Source organism: Athalia rosae, chromosome 5 (assembly GCF_917208135.1).
Source record: "Athalia rosae chromosome 5, iyAthRosa1.1, whole genome shotgun sequence".
NCBI classification, from domain to species: domain Eukaryota; kingdom Metazoa; phylum Arthropoda; class Insecta; order Hymenoptera; family Athaliidae; genus Athalia; species Athalia rosae.
In genome coordinates, this window is record NC_064030.1 from 7004583 (window position 1) to 7029441 (window position 24859).

The 24859-nt window shown below is 38.4% G+C and overlaps 4 protein-coding genes and 1 long non-coding RNA gene across 5 annotated transcripts in view; all 5 read right to left on the reverse strand.

The window, feature by feature from the left end:
- Positions 1-1438: 1438 nt before the first annotated feature.
- LOC112694850 lies at positions 1439-4399 on the reverse strand. Its single transcript, XM_048655508.1, has 2 exons — positions 3848-4399; positions 1439-3728 (listed from the first exon to the last, which is right to left on the reverse strand). The coding sequence occupies exon 2, from the start codon at positions 3717-3719 to the stop codon at positions 2517-2519; it is 1203 nt and encodes a 400-aa protein (XP_048511465.1). The 5' UTR covers positions 3720-3728; positions 3848-4399; the 3' UTR covers positions 1439-2516.
- A 280-nt stretch (positions 4400-4679) lies between these two features.
- Positions 4680-5755, reverse strand: LOC105685013. Its single transcript, XM_025746276.2, has one exon. The coding sequence runs from the start codon at positions 5383-5385 to the stop codon at positions 4849-4851; it is 537 nt and encodes a 178-aa protein (XP_025602061.2). The 5' UTR covers positions 5386-5755; the 3' UTR covers positions 4680-4848.
- Positions 5756-6707: 952 nt separating this feature from the next.
- On the reverse strand, positions 6708-11452 carry LOC105685011 (H(+)/Cl(-) exchange transporter 7). The gene is made up of 13 exons (XM_020851818.2): positions 11314-11452; positions 10690-10881; positions 10475-10603; positions 10045-10243; positions 9710-9963; positions 9426-9603; positions 8766-9290; positions 8404-8573; positions 8153-8332; positions 7807-8016; positions 7466-7711; positions 7279-7359; positions 6708-7109 (listed from the first exon to the last, which is right to left on the reverse strand). Exons 2-13 carry the CDS (start codon positions 10828-10830, stop codon positions 7008-7010), a joined length of 2415 nt encoding a protein of 804 aa, XP_020707477.2. The 5' UTR covers positions 10831-10881; positions 11314-11452; the 3' UTR covers positions 6708-7007.
- On the reverse strand, positions 10760-13602 carry LOC105685010 (intraflagellar transport protein 46 homolog). The gene is made up of 3 exons (XM_020851815.2): positions 13299-13602; positions 12886-13092; positions 10760-12587 (listed from the first exon to the last, which is right to left on the reverse strand). Exons 1-3 carry the CDS (start codon positions 13523-13525, stop codon positions 12023-12025), a joined length of 999 nt encoding a protein of 332 aa, XP_020707474.2. The 5' UTR covers positions 13526-13602; the 3' UTR covers positions 10760-12022.
- A 7005-nt stretch (positions 13603-20607) lies between these two features.
- Positions 20608-24859, reverse strand: part of LOC125500998 — a 58768-nt gene continuing 54516 nt past the window's right edge. The window contains exons 24-26 of the long non-coding RNA XR_007278450.1: positions 24231-24433; positions 22376-22628; positions 20608-20811 (exon numbers count right to left, since the gene is read on the reverse strand). This is a non-coding gene — a long non-coding RNA (uncharacterized LOC125500998). The remainder of the gene's footprint in view (positions 20812-22375; positions 22629-24230; positions 24434-24859) is intronic.

Genomic DNA, 24859 nt, shown 5'->3' on the forward strand with positions numbered 1-24859 from the left:
GACAGCCTTAGTGCCGTATTTAACGTGTAGGTAGATATTGCGGAGCAAATTTCCATCACCTTCTGCGTAAAATACATTTAGTCGAATATTTGCCGGTCCATGATTATAATCGCTGTGTGACAATCAGTAAAAATTTGTAGAGAATTACTCACCTTGGTGATCATCGTAGATTCCATTTGTCAAATCTGGATAATCTTCAGGATATTTTTCGACGGGTGAACGTGAAGGATATGCATTAATTAGAGACACCAAAGAAACTATCACGAAAAGCGAAATATACAATGCCTGCACCCTCATCGTAATGCTCAGGGATTATTATCTTCGATCACCTTCTTAGATCCAGAGATCGATCAGGAGTGAGACCGTAATAATAACGAGCATAAATTTATATTATATAAATGCAAATGCAAGATGCGACTGATACATATATGGAAAACCTCAACTATATCTTGGGTGCGGTTGGGAAATATTCCTTGGTCCATAATAATCTTTCTATTTATATGGTAAATCCGTAGAATAAAGAGAAATTGAAAGTCTTTTACAATAACAATTCATTCGAATAAGTTTTGTGTAGGATATTACAAAGTGCCAAGGAAAACGTACAGTGTTCAATATACAATGTACGTATTATGAATGTTTAGGAAAATTGTAAAATGTAGGGGAAGGTAGGGCAAAACGGGGTGGCAAGGGAAATACCCCAAAACTTTTGTAAAAATTTTTTTCGAATGATCGAAAAGGACTTCAAACATCATTCTGGATTGAAATTTGTTTTTTTTTCTTCATGGTTTCCTGAAGTACCCCATTTTGTCCCACCTTCCCCTATATTTTCTTTCAAGCATTCACTTTTGAAACGAACAATACTCCAGAAGTTTATACGCTTCTTTGATTGTCATGTTCTGTTTTCCGTTAAATGTGGAGTGCGTTTATCAGTGATTTGACTTGACGCGCTGCCATATGACTTGATTTATGATTCATAACATGAATTTTCGGAGACCAAACCAAATATTATGATCGTGGTGAAGTAAGTTATATAATATTATGATACTTTATGATATTATGATATTATATTATAAAATGAACTCATATTATAATGAAATCTGTTTCATACTTACCGAGCTCAAACGGAACTCGTTTGTAGTAACGAGGTACAAATAATAGTAGGACGTCGTGGTTGCGACAGCAGGATGCAAGTTATTTTAATTACAGATATAAGAATTTTCATGGAATTCTTCTTTAGTACTTTATTCTTCTTCTGGTTGGAGAAGCAATTTTATTTCGAATATAACGGATTGCAGTTATATCGGACTTTTCGAGCAGTCCAAAAAGCTATCGAAAACATTGAAACGAGACAATACGTGCGTATTCAAATAAGAGGCCTCAACTGAAAAATAAAAAGATAACAACACTGGATATCACGTTTTAAATAATTGGAGGTAAATAGAAAATCAGTAGGTTTATTATTGAATAGCTTAAATTTCTATTTCATATGGATACATAAATTTTGTATATGAAACACTTTATACGTACTGAACTAATGGGATGTCTATTATTTTTTCCCTTTCCAGAGTAAGAACGGTATGCTAAAAAGTATAAGCTGGTACTTCTACAGCCAAATATATACATTTAGCTCCCAGAAAGTATTTCAACACAACAGGTTCAAATCTACCTAATTTCAGATTTCTTTACATAACTTAAACCGTTCAAATTTAGCAATCAATAAGTTTTCGTAGGGATACTCACATAAAATTGGGTAACATAAATGGCCTGTTGAGATGTATAATGTTATACATATATGCGCATGTTGTATAATGTAAAAGGTCGCCAGTTGTCCAAGTCTCTTTTGAAATGAGTCCATTCATGAGACTCCATTTTTTTTTTGCAATACATGCAATTCATGTAAGCCATATGTCTGTGATTGGAAGGAGTATTTCAGGATTATTTTCAAAACGAGTTTTTTCACATGTTACGCATATTTTCTGATAGGGTTGAACTTCATACCATTAATACAACAAATATTAATTAAAACATATTTTTTTATGTTACTTCAGTATAATAAAATTTTGTATAATCAATTTATACATGTTTGTATCATTACAAATAATTATGCACTGTATTCTGCTGTTCTTAAAATATCTCTGATCTACATTAGAGTATATTTTTTTTCCTAATATCTTGTTGTGTTAACGTTGTTAACTTCAACCTCATATTTTTGTATACTCTTAGATACTAGTCTGTACTTTCAGACCCCTTGTCTTGAAATATCATATAAAAGGATAACAATTTATCTATATGTTCACGTAAAACTGAATACAATTAATTCCAGAGGGCACAATCCTGAGCATTACACCAAGATATCAGCTTAAACAGGAACACGCCTGTGACCTCGATAAAAATTACATTCCCTTAAAGAGCAAAATATATGAAACTAAACCGCAGTTATTTTGCACCCAATGAAGTACGGGTATTGTAAGTTACTCCCGAAGAAGTAACCAGAATCAGTTACCACTTCTGCCTCATTATTGCCTAGCGTTATGCTCGGTTTCTAAGAGGCATTCCCGTACAAGAATTCTGGCGTGTTGAATTCCCATTTTAAGACGTTCAGCAGCGCTCCGACTCCCAGCATATGAAAGGCGAATATCTCTTCCTAGCTCCTCTATGATCACCAGAAGCTGTGCATATTTTCCTTGTCCTGGCACAGATGGAAAGTTTATGGTACTTGATGGACTCGCTTGTGCAGTTTGTACAGTTTGGACATTCTGCAGGTTGCGTGGATTTGGTACGGTGATTACAGGCTCTGGAATACGAGGGATATCGTGCATTTTGGGTGGGGTTGGATCGTTCAACTTGGTAATAGTTATTTCATTAAGCTTGGCAAGTTCTGTGAGCTTAGCCATCTCAGCCATTTTTGAATATTCTGGCATTTTTGTTACATCATTTTGAACATTAGCCAGCTTAATCATTTCATTCATTTTTGTTTTTTCATTCATCTTTGCTATTTCCTTGGCAACTTCATTAATCTGTGCGATCTCTGTTAGTTTTGCAATATCATTATTGTACTTTGCCATTTCGGTCATTTTTACCATTTCATTGAGCTTAGCTATCTCGTTCATCCTCTGAACCTCGTTAATCTTGGCCATTTGAGACATTTTCATCATCTCATTCATCTTAGCAATTTCATTCATCTTGTTTATGTCGTTATACTTAGCCATCTCTGACAGCTTAACCATTTCACTCATCTTCGCTATTTCTTGCATTTTCATGTATTCAGCAGTTTTTGCATACTCTGCCATCTTTTCAATCTCGTATCTCTTTGCCATATCCGTTGAGATTTTATTAAGCTCAGTCATCTTGCTAAATTCAGCAAGCTGAGCCATTTGGACAATGTGCTCTGGCACCTTACCTCTTTCCATCATCTGCTTAAGTTCTGCAGATATTTTATTCATGTTCATTTCGGACATCTGAGCAATGGTAGCTGCGTCTGGGATTTTTGAGAGTTCAGCTATCTTAGATATTTCTCTAGCTAAGTTTTCATCGAGACACCTCTTCTTTTTAGCCCGATGGCGAGCCATTCGTTGAGCCTCTTGCATCCTCCTCAGAGCTGCCTGTTCCTCGGTCTCTTTAGTCCTGGCGTTCTTCATCCTCTCTGCTGTGGAGTATAATCTCAGTGCCCGTTCTTCAATGGTTTCGGACATTGGTTTGTCTCTCCTATTAGCTCGCATCGCCCTTACCTAAACGAAATGGGACTATTTCTCAGTCCAAGGTATAACACAGGGCTACGTATCGCTCGATCAAACACCGGGAAGATGATCATCTTAACACAGTTCAAATTGAAAGCCCTCACACGTACCACACACAGCACCTGCGCGCCAACACGACAACAACCGTCTCCTGACTCCGATTCTTCGGCGTCGAGTTTTCCACCACAATCACAACAATGGCTGACAAAACTCAGCCAATCCCTTGAACTTGATGATAGCCTCACCGTCCTCCGTATGCAACGACGATCATCTTCCTTTTATCCATAGATCTCCATTCAGTTTCGCACCGCCGTTTAATCCCGGTCATGCAACGGAATTACTGCACCATCACCTAGTTTTTGAGACAAACGCGCAACCCTAAAAGCACAACCGACATGTAAGAATTTGGTTCACCGCCTGCGCTTTTTTAAGAGGCCAACAGGGTCGCCGACAGGCTGCGTGCGACGTGGTTGCGTTTATTGACCATAACCCCTTCCCGAACTCCTCAATTACTTCACCAGTGACAACTTCACACTACATACAGTTTCACTATCAGCAACGAGTAGGTACACAGCATAAAGTATCGGGTTTTCTCTTGAGTTGGATAATTAGTCTGCTTGATCATTATCGAAACTTGGAAGATGAAACGAAGCCAGGATTAGATTAAGGTACAAAAAAGTCTACATATATCAATAATATTCTCTATCAATCTTAGGTACGTACACCAAGTGTGTTTGATGTTGACCCTCCTAGCGGCCACGTGCATTGGGCTGACTCTGAGCAGTTCGGTCGCTAGCAACGAGCGCCAATGAAGGCTCGTCGTGATCGTCAAAGGCGAGCGCTCATTGGCGGCAATCGAGGCGGCCGGCGGCAGTAGAAGGTTGTCCGATTTAACTCGACGCGCTTGGCCGCTAGGAGGGTCAAGATCAAACACACTAGGCGTACATACAGTTTCTTACAAACTCCCTACACGAACTTTCTAACACATGAAAAGTTGAATGTTTTATTGCATTAACTTTTAATATAGTTGTCGATTGATCATTGTGATGGTCACTCGGATATACTACAAAGCTTGGATATAGGTTTGGAATTCTTCACACTCATACTTTCGTTATTTTTTCGAATTGACTTCAGCCTCCAAGAGGCAGTCTCTGACTAGCAGTTTTGCACATGTAATGCCCATTTTAACTCTTTCAGCGGATGTTCGGCTGCCTGCATAGGTCAGTCGAATGTCCCTTCCAAGTTCTTCGATAATGCCCAGGAGTTGAGAATACTTGCTCTGACCAGAAATTAAAGGCAAGCTGATTGCTGGGCTTTGTTTAATAGCTTGCGTAGGAGTATCCTGAAGTAATTTTGGACACGGAACAGGGATAACAGGCTCAGTTAACTGTAATATCATGTTTCTTCTTCTTATTTCTGACCAAACAGTCATTTCTGCAAGTTTTGATGCCTCCAAAGCCTGAGCCTCCTCCAATGCCTTTTTCTTTTTGGCTCTAAACCTGGCCATTCTTTGAGCATCATGAAATCGACGTAACATTGCTTCCTCTTCGGTTTCATAAGGTCGAGGTGCAGGCCTACCATTGACCCGTGTCGTTGACTTAATGCTTTTTACTCCTAAAGTTTTGCTTCTCTTCTTCGGCTTTGGCATATTCTCAATTACTCAATCCCTTCTAAATTTGCTATTCATTGAAAACTTGAGCGCTAGTCTAGTCTTCGACTTCAGCACGAAGTGGTGTTCGAATATGAATGAATTTACGTTTAAAGTACCCGCGGTGCATGCCAGCTGCCGAGGATTTGCGGTACAGTTCAGTAGCGCAGGTGTGGTCAGCAGAGCCAATCAACAACAATGGCGGACAGTTTTCGGCGAATATACACTCAAAATTACGAATCACGAGTGATTACGCGAAAAAGCGGCGACATCATCTTTTCGGACTGAAATCTTATCAAGTCGAAGCCTTAACGCCCATTTTCGGAATAATTTCATTGGAATTCGGTAATTATTTCTCGTGAATTCTCAGATAAACGCACAACTACACATTCCAATAGGTGGAAGGTTTTCACTCCACAGATCCTCTTGTTACCAGAACTGTTTCGCGAAAAAATTCTAACAATAAGATCGCGATAGGCTGCGTTTATTGAGGATTAGAAGAAGATAGTCTGTGTCTTATACTGCCGCCACCCCCCAATGTCTACTTCAAGGCTAATCCTAAATCCCAATAGTAACCTGGATTTCCTTCACATCTGCATGCAATTCACTTGACAAAGATTAAGACATATTCCATTATCATTTTATCGCTTATTGTTGGACAATTTCGATTTCGTTTTATTCAAATTCCAAAGATCAAATAATTTACATAGTTGATTCGTATTATATTTGGTGTAAAGTGATACTGAACTCATGTCCATAAGCTATATTCCTACATATTTTTGATAATGCTTTTTCCATTTCTATGATATACCTCAATAAATAATTATTATTCGCATCATAACTAGGCTGGAAAATTGCACGATGATGTGTACTTCAGAACTAATGAAGAGCCACCTAACATATACTGTGACATGATTAATTATCAGCCTCTGCTTTAATGATTTTAAATTTCAGCATATTTGATCAATCAGTGACCGATCATTTAGAAATTTTTTTTCAAAGTTTGTAGGTCAATTCCATCAACCTGAAAAAAGCATGAATATATTGTGCTGTCATGTACTGCTTTCAGGTGTTTGCTGAGCATCAGATATCGTTATTACAAGGAGGGTTTCATTCCAAGCAAGCATAAGTTCCAACATATTCTGGTGAATTAGACACATGGTGTAGAACCTGGAAGATGTATGTTACTACATATGAGTACTATTTTCTACTGTTGTTAGTTTTGGTGCCAGTGCATTTATTTTTCAAACTTTGGTCTTGGCTAGGTTGGGAGTTGTTTGTCAATAATTAGGTAATGCTATAAAGAAAAGAAATACGAAGCGTAATAAATAATGAAAATATATTGAGGGTATATTACATGGTTGTTCTTAATCTACAAGATTCTAATACTCCAAAATTGTGTTCCCGCTGAAAAGTTCGATCACCAAAGTTTTCATCTTGATGAAAAACCTCATTGTGGTTCAAAATCATTGTGTCATAACATGACATGAATCGTTGTACTTTGTAATTACTTGCATATAACTTGAGAATAATATTTCTAATCATTCGCACACCATTGGTGAGGTTCCAATACTTCAATGCTCGGTACATAAGGTGTGTTAACGCCAAAGTGAGTACTTTATTTAGATTTTATCGGATATTAAAAGTTCATCTAATCCCATTTTTCCTTGGTGTCTCCAAATCCGGTATCGCGCTATGTCTTTGCGAGTCACCATTCCAATTACCTGAAATAGAATATCCGCATAATTTGTGAGATGTTTTAATAACAGTGGCATAGTCTCTATTCAACATATACGTAATAATTTGAGCAACAATAGTTGGTCTTAGAAAATATTATTGAATGCATTTATCTTGAACACATCATAACATCATGCAAGTTGTACAATAGCTCACCTCATTTGTATCATTCACTATTGGAAGATGGCGAAGACCTAAGGCTCTGAATAGGCTAAATACTCTTGGCAATGTGGCAGACTAAAAACATGAATTTCATATTAGCCATACATTACATACGACTAAAATAATAAGTGGACATGTCTTGTACTGCTTTAGCAAAGGAAATTAAAATTCATAAACTCACATGCTGGAGGGTATACGGCGACGGATTCATAAATGGCCTAAGATCCATTTTGTATGTTTTTTCTTCCTGCGTAATGTTCACATGCTCAATGGTAGGATATCGGGGATATTCATCTCTAAACATTCGAATATTCAAGATTTCATCCCAGTATTCACAATACTCATTGAACACTTTTTTCTGTAATAAGACTATTAACTGAGATCGCAGAATCAAACCTCTGAAGCGTCCATAACAATCGATCTCTTCCTGGAGGAATCAAAATTTTTCAAAACTTATCTCTCAGCCCTTAATGAACTCAAGTATCCAACATTTATTCGATATCAGTATTTTGTCATCACTACCTGATCGCTAGTCGGTGGATCAACTACAGGAAAACCGTTGAATGAAACACACTTCAGGAGTTCAACTATGTGGCCGACGTTCTCCACAGTTCGTAGCGTCACAACTGGATGACTCATTATCTCACTCGCATAGATGTTATTTGATAATGGGGGAGGCTCCCAGGGCAAAATAGGTACTCCATTCATTTGTATGTGAATGTCATAGATACCCTAAATTTCAACAAAGAGTTTTATGCAGATAATGTTGTGATTGAAAACCTAGAGTGAAACCTTGAAGTCTTATGACAAAGCTTAAATGAGTCTGAGAGATGTATGAGTAAGCAGTATTGATTTGTTGAAGACGCACCTCATTGAAGAAGTCCCCAACCCATTTAGCCATTAGAAGTACGATTATAAGAGGGAGACCAAATGATATACCGCCGGTAGCTTCTATCAGTATAACAGTTAGACTGATCGTCATTCTCACTACACCACCTAGTTGTGCCGCAGCCCCTAACAGTGCATACTTTCCTGGGTCCAAAAGTGCCTGAAAAATACGATAATAAGTTGGCAGAATATGGTCACAGAATTCATCGTTTGTAATAAGAATCAGCTTACGCATTCAGGCCATAGTTTTGAAAGACCAGATCCAACCAGTCTACCCCAGGCAGCACCAATTAAAAGTGAAGGGATAAAAAGACCACTCGACATGGACAGGCCAAAGGTGCCAGCAGCCAAAAGGAAATACAAGATAACAAAGACGATCAATGTTTCATCTGTATGGGAACCTGTGATAGATCAATTCCAGACTATGAGCTATATAATTTGGGTATTTCTACCATTGAACTACTTGCAGTCGACTAATTGCATGCACTACTTAAACACCTTATCCAGAAATGTTATCTGACAATCGTTTGGGAGTTGCAGTTTGTTGAACAATGAAAATGAGTCGGATGTGGTTGAATATTATTATAGCTTACCGCTAGGATCATGGAATAAGGACCGAACACTGCTCTCAGGAGTTTGAAACCAGATAGCCGCAACAGCATTATATTCCCCTTCTTTGCAGTACATTTGAATAGGATACTTGGTGGATAATTGATCTTGTGGCTTGCAATCGTTAACAAAATATATCATAAGGAATCCGATAGTTGCACTTAGAATGCCTACAAACACTGCTTCACACACTTTCACCCACTTATTTTTCACAAATCTGATACGAAAGCAAGAAATTTTATAATTTATGTGATTCCACAATGCGCCAAGTATACCTCCAAATGTACCGATAACCATGAATAATGGAATCTCATAAATTTGGTAAGGCATTGCTTCAAATTTTCCCAGATTCAACAACCCTGGGTAGGATAGATCACCTGGATGCCCATGGTATGCGCTGAGAACTATGTTCAGCGTGAATGTTGTGATCATGCTGGCAAAAAATGTCCTCCAAGTTAAACTTTGCTTAAAAAAGCTTGTTCCCTCTTCTATACTAAATAGTACACCACCTGTATATGCAGAACCATAATCAATAATGTTGTCATTGATAACTGAAAAATTTGATTAGTACACCATAGAAGACAAATGATGTGATGCCATCACTTGTCCCGTAAATACGGATTACTGATTGTGAGTACACAAACCGATTGGTGCTCCAAATGCTGCGGAGACACCTGAGGCTGCCCCTCCAGATACAAAATCTCTCTTTTCGTGGTCCTCTCTGAAGTACCTAAATATCCTGAAATCTTTATTGAAGGTTGTGCTTTTTCCCTGAGAAATTCCTGCTGCTACGACAGCCCCAGAATGTATCATTGGTCCTTCCTGAAAATTTCCAAATAATCAAGCATTTGCATCCATGGTAAAAAATTTTCAGTAACTTTATAACTATGTGTGATTAACCAATGTTTGCTATTTATAATTTTCATACCTTTCCACCAGCTAGGCCTCCGACGACAGTACAAATGACTCCAATGATTTTCACAGTCAATGTTTTTATCCGCACAACATTCGGTACTTTCACTCCATTCAAATAGCACTTCACCTGTGGAATCCCGCTACCAGCTGCTACAGGTTCAATAAATGCAACCAGGAAGGAACCTATGAACACTGGTACTATATTCATAACCAGCCAAAGTATATAAGGTAACCACAAACAGTTTTCTAAAACACATTGGTCGACATCTGTTTTCACATTAAGTTAAGGCAGTATACTTATAGACTTATCACAAAATATCAAGGTTTTGATGTAGGATGAAAGGATACATTTTTTCAGTCCTCCATATTTCAATTTGGATAGCTCTTCTATAGAAATGTCAACAAAGCATGCTATGAGAGCAGTTATGATTCCTATTAACAGGAATATAAACCATCTTGCAACATTTTTCTTGACCACAAACTTGTATCCCTTTTTTCTTTCTTCGTCCAATAACAAATGATTTTCACATGTATCATAGTCAAGGCTCTAAAATGTAAAAATGAATTATAGAATATTAGTCAGCCTGTGAGGTTGATGCTTACATAAATTAGGCTTATTGGTATCAATTTTTCTGAATGATATTGTACAGCACCAAGGTAGCTGATAGAGGTAGTCTCACTGCGCTATTTCAATGTAACAATGGGAAGCAGTTGAATATAACTGTGTGCTATCATAAAGAGCTGAAAGGACATCCTTTTGACAAATATAATAGATTACCTCATAATTAGTTGAAAGATAATTTGTGGCTCCAGGTGGTATCGCTACCGATGTAATTCTGCTAGAGGGTCTGTGACTGGAGCTTTCCATGATATTTCGAACTGTGACATTATGGCTAGTAGTTGCGCTCTATGAAATTAAAAAATTCAGACATTATCACCCTGCTTTTAAATATATAACTTAGTTAACAGGTGCATGTTGTTTTTAAAGCTCACCCGAAACCTAACGCTGACATCATTATTGGAATATGAATGAAAATTGTTTCTCGGTTTGCTGAGTCTGTCATCATAATCTGTGATTCCATCAACACTATCATTTACTGACACATTTGACACTGTCGGTCCATTGGGCTCCATTGTTTTTAAATCAGAAAATCAGTTCGATTCCACCTACTGCCACTTGTTAAACTGCATGTAATAATTAAGATAAAAGAGTTTCATTGATTTAATTACGCTTTTACGAGTCTTTGTCATTATCGTCAATAGATTTCAAGCAACTTTATAGCTACTACGTATCACATGACACAGAGAAAAATAACTCATGCTGAACTGACAGCGTAGCACTAGTTGAAACAGTGCCTAATCAAAACTAACACAACTACAATGCACGGGTGAGAAATTAACCAGATTCTTTCACTGATCTATGTAATTAAATGTCTTCAGTTCTCGTTAGAATATATTTTTTTGAATGAGCCTATGTCTCTAGCTCACTAACTTGCACGGTGACAAGGACGTTCAAATCGTGCCTCGATTCTTGTTAGACAAAAGGATTATCATTGATACTTTGATGGTAAACATAACTGTATGATTCATAGATATGTGTGTACGGAAAAGTAATACCAGGAAAGATTGAGCAAGCTCTGTCATAGCTGCGTAAAATTTGACCACGTGATACGATTGTCATTCCCATCGTCATTATCTTGTCCATTATTCAATCCACTGTTGCTTTTGGTGTCGTGAAATGTAGTTCAAAGTCCAACTCTGTTGCACAAACGCTGATACGAAGTCGGAAGTGTTTTCCTATGAGTTTTATACCATATTTCAGACATTCAACCAACGTATTATTCTGTTTCAACCCTTAACCATGACCATCCCCCATGAATTATGCTAAATAAACGTATATTACTCTGTGATGACATTTCCATATAAACAAAAACAACTTATACTAGGGCGGCAGCTTATCGCACTACGTCGCACTTGCAGCGCTTACCATTAGGCGCGATATTCGAATCGTTCACCGTTATGTCGAGAGTATGGAACCGGGAGAAGTGGAGGGATGTTTCTCTTAAGGGACTATCTCAAATTCAAATTTCGGAAGACTATCATTTTCAATTGGCTTGGATCATTTACATGTCACATAGCTTTCAATTTCCGATTTCCAAGAAAAAAATTAGCAGACTTTTTTCAATCTATTTATGAGTTCTCGTTTTGTCTATCGTCATTGCTCAATAATGAATACAATAGAGAATACATTCATGGGGATTATACTGAAGATTTCATGTTCACTGCTCGACTGATCATACGATGATCTGTGTCCTAATTAAAACTATTATTGATGATCTCTGATTTCTAAAAATAATGTAAACATCGTATGGAGTGCTTCCATTCTGGCTTCGGAATGAACCGGGATGTCGACTAAAGTGCAAGCGATGTCGACAAGACTTGGCAGGTCGCAATCCAACTGAGAGAGGTCAATAGAGGTATTTTCAAGCTTTTCGTCCACCTCCGCTGGCCATTGCTGCATTAGCGCATCAATGTCTACCATCGGCTTCGAAAGTTGGACTGTCGGCGGATGCCTGCTTCGGTGCAACTGATTCATGTCATCGATCCACTTTTCAATAGACTTCGCCTTTTTCTCGGGATCTTCGATCCGCTTGATCACGGCTTGCGTTGCTGGTCCAGCACTTTTGCTATGGCTTCGCAACTGTAAGTGAAGAACAGCTGGATCCGATTGATTCGCACATGGCTCATCTAGAACCATCAGTCCCACTTTGTCCGCAATACCATCAGGTCTCGGGACTTTGATGAAAGCGTCGATATCACCGACCGCAGGTATATAGTCTGGTACAAATGGAATTAATTTGTAGTCTAGGTCAATTTTCTGCGGAGAGAATCTGAAACGTAATGCCAATGATCTCAAGTTCGGAGCGAACTAAATTTGCTAAAGATTTGCAATATTTGAATTTTCCACGACGTTTTTTTGTCCTTTACACAGAGATTTCTAGGGTACTTTTCGTGAACTTGCAACTGATGCACCGTGTGGTAAAAGACAATATTTTACAGATTCAATTCAAGTTTAATTCTCACTTCGGATTTCGATAAGATTCAACTTACAGCAAGGAATTAATTCACAATTCAGAATTCTAAATTCAACTATTTGAATAATGTAGTCAAAAGAATCAAAATAGTTACCTCACAATGTTCTCAAATAGCTCCTTGATCTCAGCTGAAACCTGAAGATCCTCGAAGTCCCTTGGATCGTAAGTTTCGAGAACCTTAGCTGTTCCACTCTGTATGTCATCGTCATCCGTTTCATCGCTTTCCGAGCCATCATTCATCAATCCACTTGGCTTCCCAAACGATGCAAGTGGTAGGTGCTCCGAGACTTTACTCGAATATCTGCGGAAATTATTGTATTATTTTGTTTTACATTGAATATTCCCGATTTATTTGAACCGCTGATTTCAAACGGATTTAGCATAGTCATAAACTCCTTGGATCGATTGGAGGTTTCAAATTGTGGCGATCAATCGGGGGTAAAAGTCGTAATCAAACATTTATTTTGCTTTAGAGTTAAATAAGCAGTAAACAGCTTCTCTGAATACCTTGTTGAGCGCGTAGGATTGACGATTCTGGACGGACTTCCACCACCGATATTTGGGGAACTGTCGCCAGCGGAACTTTTCGGACTCCTTTGCACCGTCGACAAGCTCATCATATGAACGGGACTTTGAATCTCTTCGGCGTTACGCACCTCGATACTTTCGTCAAACTTGCTGAATGCCGATATATTCTGTGGGTCTTCATCCTCACTGCTATCCTTCAAATCCATTGAATAACGTTGGGAAGGCAGGTGTAAACGAACCGACTCAACACACCGCTTCAGACCATGCTGGATTCCACATGGCGGTTTGTATCGAATTGTTGCCATGGTGCACCCGACTCCCTCGCTTGGGTACACTGCAGTATTGAGGTCTTGAAAGTCGAACTTGATCTCACCGATTCCTGGAACTAAGGTCTCAAAACAATTACAATATTAATTATACTTTAACTTGACCTCTTCGCAAATCGGGAACCTTGAAAAGATGACTTATTGTGCAAAGACTATAGTCTTTGGTGTTTTTCGCGTCCAAAAATGTGCAAAGACTATAGTCTTTGGTGTTTTTCGCGTACAAAAATGTGCCAAGACTATAGTCTTTGGTGTTTTTCGCGTACAAAAATTTGCAAAGACTACAGTCTTTGGTGTTTTCTGCCCCCAAAAATGTGCGAAGACTATAGTCTTTGGTGATTTTTGCCCCGAAAAACGTGCAAAGACTATAGTCTTTGGTGTTTTTCGCGTACAAAAATTTGCAAAGACTACAGTCTTTGGTGTTTTTTGCGTCCAAAAATGTGCAAAGACTATAGTCTTTGGTGATTTTTGCCCCGAAAAACGTGCAAAGACTATAGTCTTTGGTGATTTTTGCGTCCAAAAATTTGCAAAGACTACAGTCTTTGGTGTTTTCTGCCCCCAAAAATGTGCGAAGACTATAGTCTTTGGTGATTTTTGCCCCGAAAAACGTGCAAAGACTGTAGTCTTTGGTGTTTTTCGCGTCCAAATATGTGCAAAGACTGTAGTCTTTGGTGATTTTCGCCCCGAAAAACGTGCAAAGACTGTAGTCTTTGGTGTTTTTCGCGTACAAAAATGTGCAAAGACTATAGCCTTTGGTGATTTTTGCCCCGATAAACGTGCAAAGACTGTAGTCTTTGGTGTTTTTCGCGTACAAAAATGTGCAAAGACTATAGCCTTTGGTGTTTTTCATCCAGCAAAATGTGCGAATTCCATAGTCTTTGGTGTTTCTCGCCCCTAAGAATGTGCACGGACTATATCTCGAAACAGTCAATTGTGAACGTGCAATTCGGTATTCGATCATTGCAGCGTCTCGTACGTAGATCCTTCTTTTCCGAGGCAACGGCAGTATGGCCTTAGCAGCCGAAGCGACGTGGTCGTCGGGAGCGACATCGATGGTAGCGCGTACATCCTTTGAGAAAACATAGAAGAAGCTACCGAGGAGAGAGAGACATCGATATATTGGGGTAAGGGTTAGCAATGGATTAGTACGCAGTTACTGCTGCGCCATATATTCGGTTGACATTGAGTCCAGTGTCCAGTTTTGATTGAGCCGTCACTCGGGAAGTAGTGTTTCGTTTGATCTACATATTTTTAAAAAGTCCTCGACAATTGGTAGCTACTGTAAGACCTATATCATTGGAAATTTCGTGAATTCCGTAACTCGGAAATTTTTCCATAATCACTGGTGAGCATAATGTTTTTACCCTGACCATCGTATGTCCGGGCTCCCGATCGGTCAGCAATTTGTTTCAAAGAATTTGAGCTGGAGGTAATGCGACACGAACGTGGAACTTTGATAGATTTTAAGTAACGATCGAACTAGATAGTGGGAGCGATTGAGATCTTTGCGCAAAAACGAAAAAATTCTGAATAACTATACCTAGTTCGTTAGACATTGTTATATTCCTATATTCATAAGCTTAACTAACAATAATCTGATTGATTTTGGAATAGTATTGACAAAAGTTTGAATATTATCAATTTTTTCGTCTAACATTACGGAAGGTACCTATCATCGGGATTTTGGTTCAAAATTATGCTTCATTGCCATTCAGATATTTCTCAAGATTTTAGATCGAAATTAGGATTTTTTTCAAAGAGTTTTTCGAAAAGTCAAAGAGTTTATGGATCTGAAGAGTTCAGAATCAAGGATATCTCTATGAGATTTATTGCTAGCTTTACTCGACGAATCGCGGAGATCGCGACATGACAATTAACAATTATTAATAATATTTATGTGATCATTATTCATTTATTCAATTAACTAGTTAGTTATCTATTTATCAATTTATTGAATTATAAATTCGTACGTGATGCCTATCTACTCTCATTGTCAATGTAAAGCAATCGTCGCGTCTATGATTGCAGACTGTGTTAGTAATCAAACAATTAATTAAAAATAATAGCATTCTGAACAATTACTTAAACCATTAGTATTTCGGAAGGCTCATTTACTATCCAATCAATCGAATAAATGAATAAATAACTGAATTAATTAATCAAATTAATGATACGGTATGATTCTCGATTTTTCACATTTTTGACCGATAAACTGGCGATAACTCGGTCAATTTTAAAGATAGATCGCTTCAACTTTTAAATTTGGATTCCTGAGATCAAAATACATAGGAATAGCATAGGAAACTCCATAAAAAAAATTATTGAATTTTGTCTCGAATTTTGAGAAAATCCTAAGGCTATAGGCTTACCGTTTTTTCGGGTCAAAATGTGAAGTATTTCTAAAATCAATTGCAGGACACTTTTCTCGTGTATTTTTGCACAAGGAATACGAATACGTCGATTAAATTGAGTCAAGAATAAATCCCATCGAGATATCCTCGATTTTTCACATTTTTGACCGATGAACTGGGGATAACTCGGTCAATTTTAAAGATAGATCGCTTTAACTTTCAAATTTGGATTCCTGAGATCAAAATACATAGGAATAGCATAGGAAACTCCATAAAAAAAATTATTGAATTTTGTCTCGAATTTTGAGAAAATCCTAAGGCTATAGGCTTACCGTTTTTTTGAGGTGAGAAAGATTATTCATATTCTGCAATCTCGGGAATCTGGATCTGGATTTCGGACAATTAGGTGTGATTAATCACACGTTAATGAACTCTCGTATTGGTACTCATTACATCATGATGTTCTCAAGTGCGGGATAGTGGTCCTCGCGTTCAAACATTATAATTTGTCTATCCATAGGATTTGGGAATTTATCAAAGGTTTAGAAATGATCTTCGCCGTTATATCGTGAACAAATTTATTAATAAATCTTAGGTTCAGGTTTACAATTTTACTTTATTTCTTATATGACATTTTTTTCAGGCTCTAAATCAGTCATTAAGGTGCCTAGTTCATCGCAGTATTCATTCAACTTTCAACCATGAAGGGCAGGCGTTACATGGCATCGCACAATTCGTTTGCAGGTATGGAATAAGTATCAGTATGATATAAGTTAGGGTATATTATAAAAATATATTCAATGTAATATATTGTAAAATTACATTGGCAGTAATATATTATCAGATAATATACATAATATAACATTAAACTAATATTTTGACATAGAATATCATATTGGTAATAAATAATGTAGACTTATATTAAGTCATTATTAATGCACTTTTCGTATATTTCAGGTACTCCGAGATGCTGTCGCTGCAGTTATGACCCCCTGGACTTCCCCTGTTCATCAGGGGGAGTCCAGGGACCCGTCCCCTGGGACTGCGCGGCCTCCCACCGCCCCCGGGGTCCCAGGGGACCCAGTCCCCGAGGACTTGTCTCCGGGGATTCGGCATCCCCGCTGGAGGGGATGCCATATCCCGAGGGACATGTCCTCGGGACTGGTCTTCGGGGACGCAAGTTCCCCCAGGGACACGTCCCCGGAGATGCGGTATCCCCGCTGGAGGGGATGCCGTGTCTTTGGGGGCGTGGCCTTGGGGGAATAAGCGTCCTCGAAAATCCCGGGAAAAGGAGGTCCCTAGCGGACACTTTGTTTTTCGTTTCTCTAGAGAAATCAAGAAAACGAGTGACCGCTTGGGACCTCCTTTTCCCGGGATTTTCGAGGACGCTTATTCCCCCAAGGCCACGCCCCCAAAGACACGGCATCCCCTCCAGCGGGGATACCGCATCTCCGGGGACGTGTCCCTGGGGGAACTTGCGTCCCCGAAGACCAGTCCCGAGGACATGTCTCTCGGGATATGGCATCCCCTCCAGCGGGGATACCGAATCCCCGGAGACAAGTCCTCGGGGACTGGGTCCCCTGGGACCCCGGGGGCGGTGGGAGGCCGCGCAGTCCCAGGGGACGGGTCCCTGGACTCCCCCTGATGAACAGGGGAAGTCCAGGGGGTCATAACTGTGGAGACAGCATCTCCGACGTTGGAAGATATGCGACCTGTAACATAAATAACAAATATACAATTAATCAACTGATTACATAACTTACCTAATGTATGACTTATTTTATGATCAGCATATAAGTATAAGACGTTTGAATTATAATAAATTGTACCATATTATATGATAATAAATCATTGTCTTTCTTTATTGACGTGTCTGATGAATTTTATTGTGGGGGGTGTATGCATCTACCGAGTCTATTGGGTAATGCTGGGTGATCTGATTTTATGAGGAGGATTTTGAACATTTTTTCCAAGGGGGTGCAATTCATATACGCAGACTCTGAATGTTGGAATATACTAGGGACTCTCGAAAGGGATAAATGAATGAAACATACCTCCGAAAAAGGAAGGTGTTGTACGTCTCATGTGTTGCAGATCCATCATCTGATCATCATCAGGATGGAGAGGCGTCGATCTTTGGAGAGACTCGTTGATGTCCTGATTTGGTTCCGTCACGCAATGGTCATCTACCAGAAAGAAGAAAAAAAATATCACATGTACAATTCAAGTCACGATATAACAATCACTTGTATTTGTATTATTTTTGTATCCACGAAAAAGATCAATAAATCACTTCGTATCTCATTGAGAAAAGAAATTGAGTGAATCATTGTAAAATCATCCCTACGAATTTTTCCTGGAGCTGCATTGAGTGCATTTGCAATAAATCCTTCAGCGAAGCTCGTAATAACGTAATCAAACTACAATGGAAAACCGACGCTCGAGCGATTTGAAAACTATTTCATGGACGGCCCGGAAAATCAGAAAAATTTTGTATAGAAAGCTGATTGAAAATAATGGCTATATCTAATTTGTATCGGTCAGATAGATCAATTGATTATCTCCGAATTCCGGAAAACAGAATGGAACGCGTAATTCAATTGAAAAGTCATCTCTCAGAATTTTAAAGGACTGTTCAGAATACCGGGCTAGTATATTTCTAACGACTGTTTTTAGTATGAATAGTCGAGAGCAACTGATCGAAATATGTATAGGAACGTTTGCATATTCAACTAAATTCTATGTGAAGTTCTCCTCACCGTTCTCTCTCTCTCCATCGTCGCTCTGAGGAACCTGCTTTGCTACTGATGTCGCTCCTGATGTCGCCGCTTCTGTCGCCGAAGCCGAACTGCCGTCGAATCCAAGACGGAAGACCTGCAACACATGTGTACTCTGTTGACCATGTACCAAATTACACGCCCCCGATCGGATGTTTCATGATTAGCTGCGATTCGTTCGATAAGTATATAATATACTGCTTCGTGCCTGAATTGATGCACTTGTTAATTAATCATCATCGGTCGAATAATTGAACTCCGATCAGTTTACGGATCTTTGTGTCTTGTTACGTCGACTAATCAGTCGAAGATTTTTTCCCCCGTGAATCTTGTAAAATATCTGAGGCCATAAGCTCGACGTTTTTTTGAGGCAAAAGGTAATTTATTCGTTCGTATCCAGGACGCTTTCTCTACGTTGGAAGTCGTAACGAACATGAAGACGTCGATTAAATCAAGCTAGCAATGAATTCCATTGACATATCCTTGATGTTCACATTTCAGATCGATAACTTGTTCAATTTTGGGAACAGAATTACTTGGCCCATTTTTCACACCCCGAAATCGCGAAGAATCGCTCAAAAAATAAGCAAACGCTATAGTCCTTCGTGTTTTTCACCCCGAAAAATTTGCTGACCTTTTGGGAGCCCGAACATGCGATGGTCACGGTAAAAAAATTATGCTCACCAGTGCTAGTGGAAAAATTTCCGAGTTACGAAATTCAGGAAATTTCCAATGATATAGGTCTTACAGTAGCTACCGATTGTCAAGGACTTTTTAAAAATATGTAGATCAAACGAAACACTACTTCCCGAGTGACGGCTCAATCAAAACTGGACACTGGACTCAATGTCAACCGAATACATGGCGCAGCAGTAACTGCGTACTAATCCATTGCTAATTCTTACCCCAATATATCGATGTCTCTCTCTCCTCGGTAGCTTCTTCTATGTTTTCTCAAAGGATGTACGCGCTACCATCGATGTCGCTCCCGACGACCACGTCGCTTCGGCTGCTAAGGCCATACTGCCGTTGCCTCGAAAAAAGATCTACGTACGAGACGCTGCAATGATCGAATACCGAATTGCACGTTCACAAATGACTGTTTCGAAATTACTCGGAATTTTCCGTAAACTTTTTTCATGAAAAACTGAGCGGCAGTGTGAGAACTTAATTTTTCAAAGTCTTTGCTGATTTTTCGGGCGATTCGTTAGGATTTCGGGGTGAAAAACACCAAAGAATGAGTCTTTGCACATTTTTCTGGATGAAAAACACCAAAAACTATAGTCTTCGCACATTTTTCTGAATGAATAATACCAAAGACAGTCTTTGCTTATTTTTTTGGATGAAAAACACCAAAGACTATAGTCTTTGCACATTTCACATCGTATCGAATCATGATTGAATGATTGCATGCAGAGGCAGGCGTATAGTTAGTCCTGCAAAGCATCAGTTGCATTCCCTATCATACTAGGAACGAATAAACAGGGTTGAACGCATGCTCTTGATGAGGCACCAGTTTTAGGAATACCTCCTCGGGTTTCCTGTTCTCCTGATACCAAAATCAATTTCTTGCCAAAATCTCCATGTTCAGGGTCGGTATGCTGGGGCTGCAGTTCATTTCCAGTTCTTGTCGTAACAAAATATTATAACATATGGATACCATACGCACGCACGCACATGATGGCGCCTGCACGGATGTGGTGCTTATAATGAATGTGAGGGAATGATGCGTGCAGGGATGTATTCAATGATCATCGCGATGTGAATCATTATGGAATGTTTATCGATCGATCATCAGTGTCAAATACATGTCAGTGCATTATGAAGCTCGTTTTTCAAATCAGTATATTCTTACAATTGATCCGTCACAATATTATTGGCAATACTTTGATTAAAATGACATTTGAATATTATTTCTATTGGTCTTGTAAATAGCAAACGTGTGCTAGACACTTCTGTGATTATTCGTTTTTTGAATGGAGCGAGAAAAGTCTGGTGTTCCGAATATGGAGCCAAGTTCTGAAGGCTGCCCATTTTTCTCCTGAAACACGAGATCAATTTGATTCAATCAACTACCTAGCTATGTTTTCTTAGCACCAAAATTATTTAGTGTGTACCACGAATTATAAATTATGTTCGACACAATAAGTGGTGGGTATTCAATCGATCGCGTAATACAAGCCAATGAAAATTTCCTCGAATTGATTGCTCTGTATCTACATCATTAAAAATCTACACGGATGTCCGTACGAAATACATCATTCACTTCGTAAAATATCATCTTGCAAATGGAGGAATTTCATCGAACATACGGAAGTTTACGACGGACCGGGCGGAAGACTCCGGCAGGGGTTTCGTCTGGGGAAGAAAATTCCGATGAAGCAAGTTTCTCAACAGACAGCGATACCGATATTGCGCCCAAGGGCTTCCCGTGACCTTTAAAAGTCTTCACTGTGGGTAGCTTCGTTGTATACGTCTACGAGCATTAAGGGATCGGAAATCCCACGCTTCTGGGAATACAGATCATAAACTTTCTAGATCAACCAAGTTTCATTAAAAATAAATTTTCATGACGTTTTTCGACTCAAATATACGTAAACCAGCCCATCAAAATTTCATAGATATCCCTGACAATGGAATTGTTTTTCTGAAATAGTTGTCCATAAATATGTTTTTCATAGTTGTGCAAAATATTTTTTTACAAAGAAAATAGACTTGTTTTGAAACATGATCTACCATAAAAATGGATTGAATAATGAAAGATTGATCAATTTTATTTTTTACGTTGACAGCTTCAAGCGAGACACTTAGTACAAATTGCTGACACACATATGCACGGGCAAGCTGAGTCTTCATGTTGATCGATAAAGAAACAAAAATAGGTAAAAAGGAATTTCACGTATCAGCTATTTGACCGGAACAGAAAAATATTACAGACATCGAGTTCGACGATCCCCTGAAAAATTACGTCTAATGTATTTATGTATGTATTTTTTTGCCTTATCTGCAAATCGATTAGTTCAGATACCCGATGTACTATATCTATGTTTTATTCATAACATGGAGTGTGTTCATTAGAAGCTTTTAGTTATGTAATCAAAAAATGTTTTCCCCCCCGCCTAAATGGCACATGTGAATAGCCCACGGTTAATAGCCTATTACAAGTATGTCAATTAAGCATCATCGTGAAAAATTGTCGCTCATTTTCTATTTCAATCTGCTCGTACGATTTTCGCTTTCACAGTTCATCGAACTAAATATCTGTACCTTCGTTTCGTCGTGTGTCGACGTGGCTTATCTATTTCGAGAGAGAAACCTCGCGACTTCTTTCTCGTTTGAACTATAATCATAAACTAGGCGGTACGATTGCACGTAATCAACCCGGAATTACAAGAATTCCCACGCAATTTTTGATTCTGGTTCCCCCATATATTTTCAAAACGAAACCGCTGATTATCTTGTAATTATCAATAATTAATAATCCTTCCGTCAAGGTTCAGTTCGATCAATTCGATAATTATGACAAAATTTATTACCTAGCCGGGTTATTACGTAAAATGACGCGCGCAAATAGTCCGCAAAAGAGTAATTCCTGTAGTACTAACCCTAGCAAAATGTAGATCGAAGGTAAAACCTTTCAGACGTCTAACCGCTGGGGTTATTGAAAGGTGGAATGACGTCACAGCACCCTTTCAGCCAACACCCATCGCCCACGTAAGCAACACCCTCCAGCTTCGTGAGGCCGTAATAACAGGCTATGACGTTGATCGTTGAAGCAAACATTTCAGAGATGTTATTACTCCGCTCCGAACTCTCTATAGCCTTCTTAGATTATTGGAAGTTCCTTCCCTCTCTAAGCTGCAACCGAAATATAACAAATATTACATATATATTTTCGGAAAATCTACCAGATGGATGTAAAGACCTTGGGGAATTTTGTATACTTGAGTAAAATCTGCGTTAGAATTATTTCACGATAAAATTGTGTATTATGTATTTTCTCGTACGACGAAGTTACGAGCCCCGTTATGTTTATTAATGTGGAGAACCATGACGATACGTCTGGTCGATTATTCAACGCAGTCGCGATTTCAGTTGCAAATTATCTGCTGGAAAAAATCGCGTGACACCAGTGAACACTCGCTGAGTGTTACCAGAGGTTTCTTTCGAGTAATTTCAAGTCGACCAACGTTCACCTTTAAGAATGATCGTCTCTTACCAACAAGTTTATCGAAACAAACGAGTTCTGAACTTATCCCATAGAATTTTTTAATCGGCCAATCTTATTGCCTAGCTAATTCAACAACGAACGTGAAGAATACAAATGTCATCTATTTCATTATAATTCATCTGAAAACGTTAACAAATTATTCGCTTGTGAAATTTTTCGCACTTTACGTTGAATCTCATCTCCGCGTAGATGGAGAGCTTTCGAGGTTTTGCGAACAAGAATAACGTAAATGTTAGAACTTCATCATTTTCAAATGGTAATTCAATATCAGCTTTCTTTTACGGATGTTATAAGTGTAGATTTCGGTGATGACAATACTCAAAATTTACTTACAATTAGTATCAAAAATCAATAAAAATTTAGTCAATCAATTAATCATCTTCAACTCTAACTTTTCAGTCTTTGACTCATCTGCGTATTTTCGCGAGCTTTTCACACGGGCACATGCAGCTACAGTATACACGAATACGTGTATTATGCGTGATCCAAAGTTGAGGCAAAGTTATTTTTAGAGGGTGAACAAGAGTCGTTAACTGGGTCGCTCCTATAACATCATACGAATCTCAGGTCGATTCAATGATAAATATTAAATACGTGTAGCAGAAAAAAAAAAAAAAAAAACGTGGCAGTCAGATAAAGCTTGGTGAATTTTGTAAAAAGAATCTTGGAACCACGATGAGAATGTTTTCATAGAATATTATCAACGTTGAACGCTGACAGACGCACAAACGCCTCTTGGGAGTGTCTTGTTTGATCACGGGATTAAATAGACGAGAAAAAATATGTTTTCAGGACGAGCTGATGCCGGGGGATCGCCGCTCTTTAAAAATTATACATCAATTTCTGATCTACCCCGTCGAAATTAACGGCTAGTCAATTTCAACACTCGATGTTCCAACTGGCTATTATTATCATTACAGTTAGATTACGCAGTCATTAAATAATCTCTAAACCAAATCCGAAAGTCGTTAATCGCTTTTTGCCCCTCCTAATTCATAACGGTGTGCGTTATACCATCGAGCTTCGAACAAAGTTAAACTAGTTACTGAACTTTCACCGAACTTTTAGATATTTATCTCGTTTGAAATTGATGAAAATTTGTACGCCGAAGCGTCGCGTTAGGAATTTTATTTACAAATATAATATTGGAATAATTGTCGACATTATATACATTGTTTGTAACTTTGAAGAAGATATAAGTACATGCAAATCATTTACATATAATATACCTGCAATTTTTGCATTTCTTGATAATGATTGATCGCACGTTTAACCGTAATGGAGAATCCATAATGTCCCCATTAAGCCTGTTGTCATAATTCAATTAACTCTCAATTTTATTCCGAAGCCATACCCAACGGTGCGTGATGGATATATTCGCGGACTTTCTGAAGCCGATGATTCAATATATCGTTATATCGTCTAAATGTAGCTGGAAAAGTAATGCCGGAGTAGATAAAATGTGACAATAATATTGTTACAGTTTAAAAATCATTCAATTTACACTGACGATCGAACGGTTGATATTGTTAACTCAATCTATATTTATACTTTTGTATATCCACGTGCGCAGTACTAACACAAGTAGAACCTATCAATTTTTCATTCAGTAATCATGACGTTTGAAAAGCGAAAAAAGAACATTGGATGAAAAATCAATCAAATATAACTACCATCAGGTGGGTAATTGAAAAAATAGTTCATCATCGTCATTAGAGTTGAAATTACTCTTCATTCGTAACAAATTATACTAATTGTAAGTACAATGCAAATTCTAATCCTCTAAAAAAAAGCAGATGATTATCAAAAGCTTTTATGAGGATCGATGTTCGATTATCGGTGTAGATTGATTAGAGGA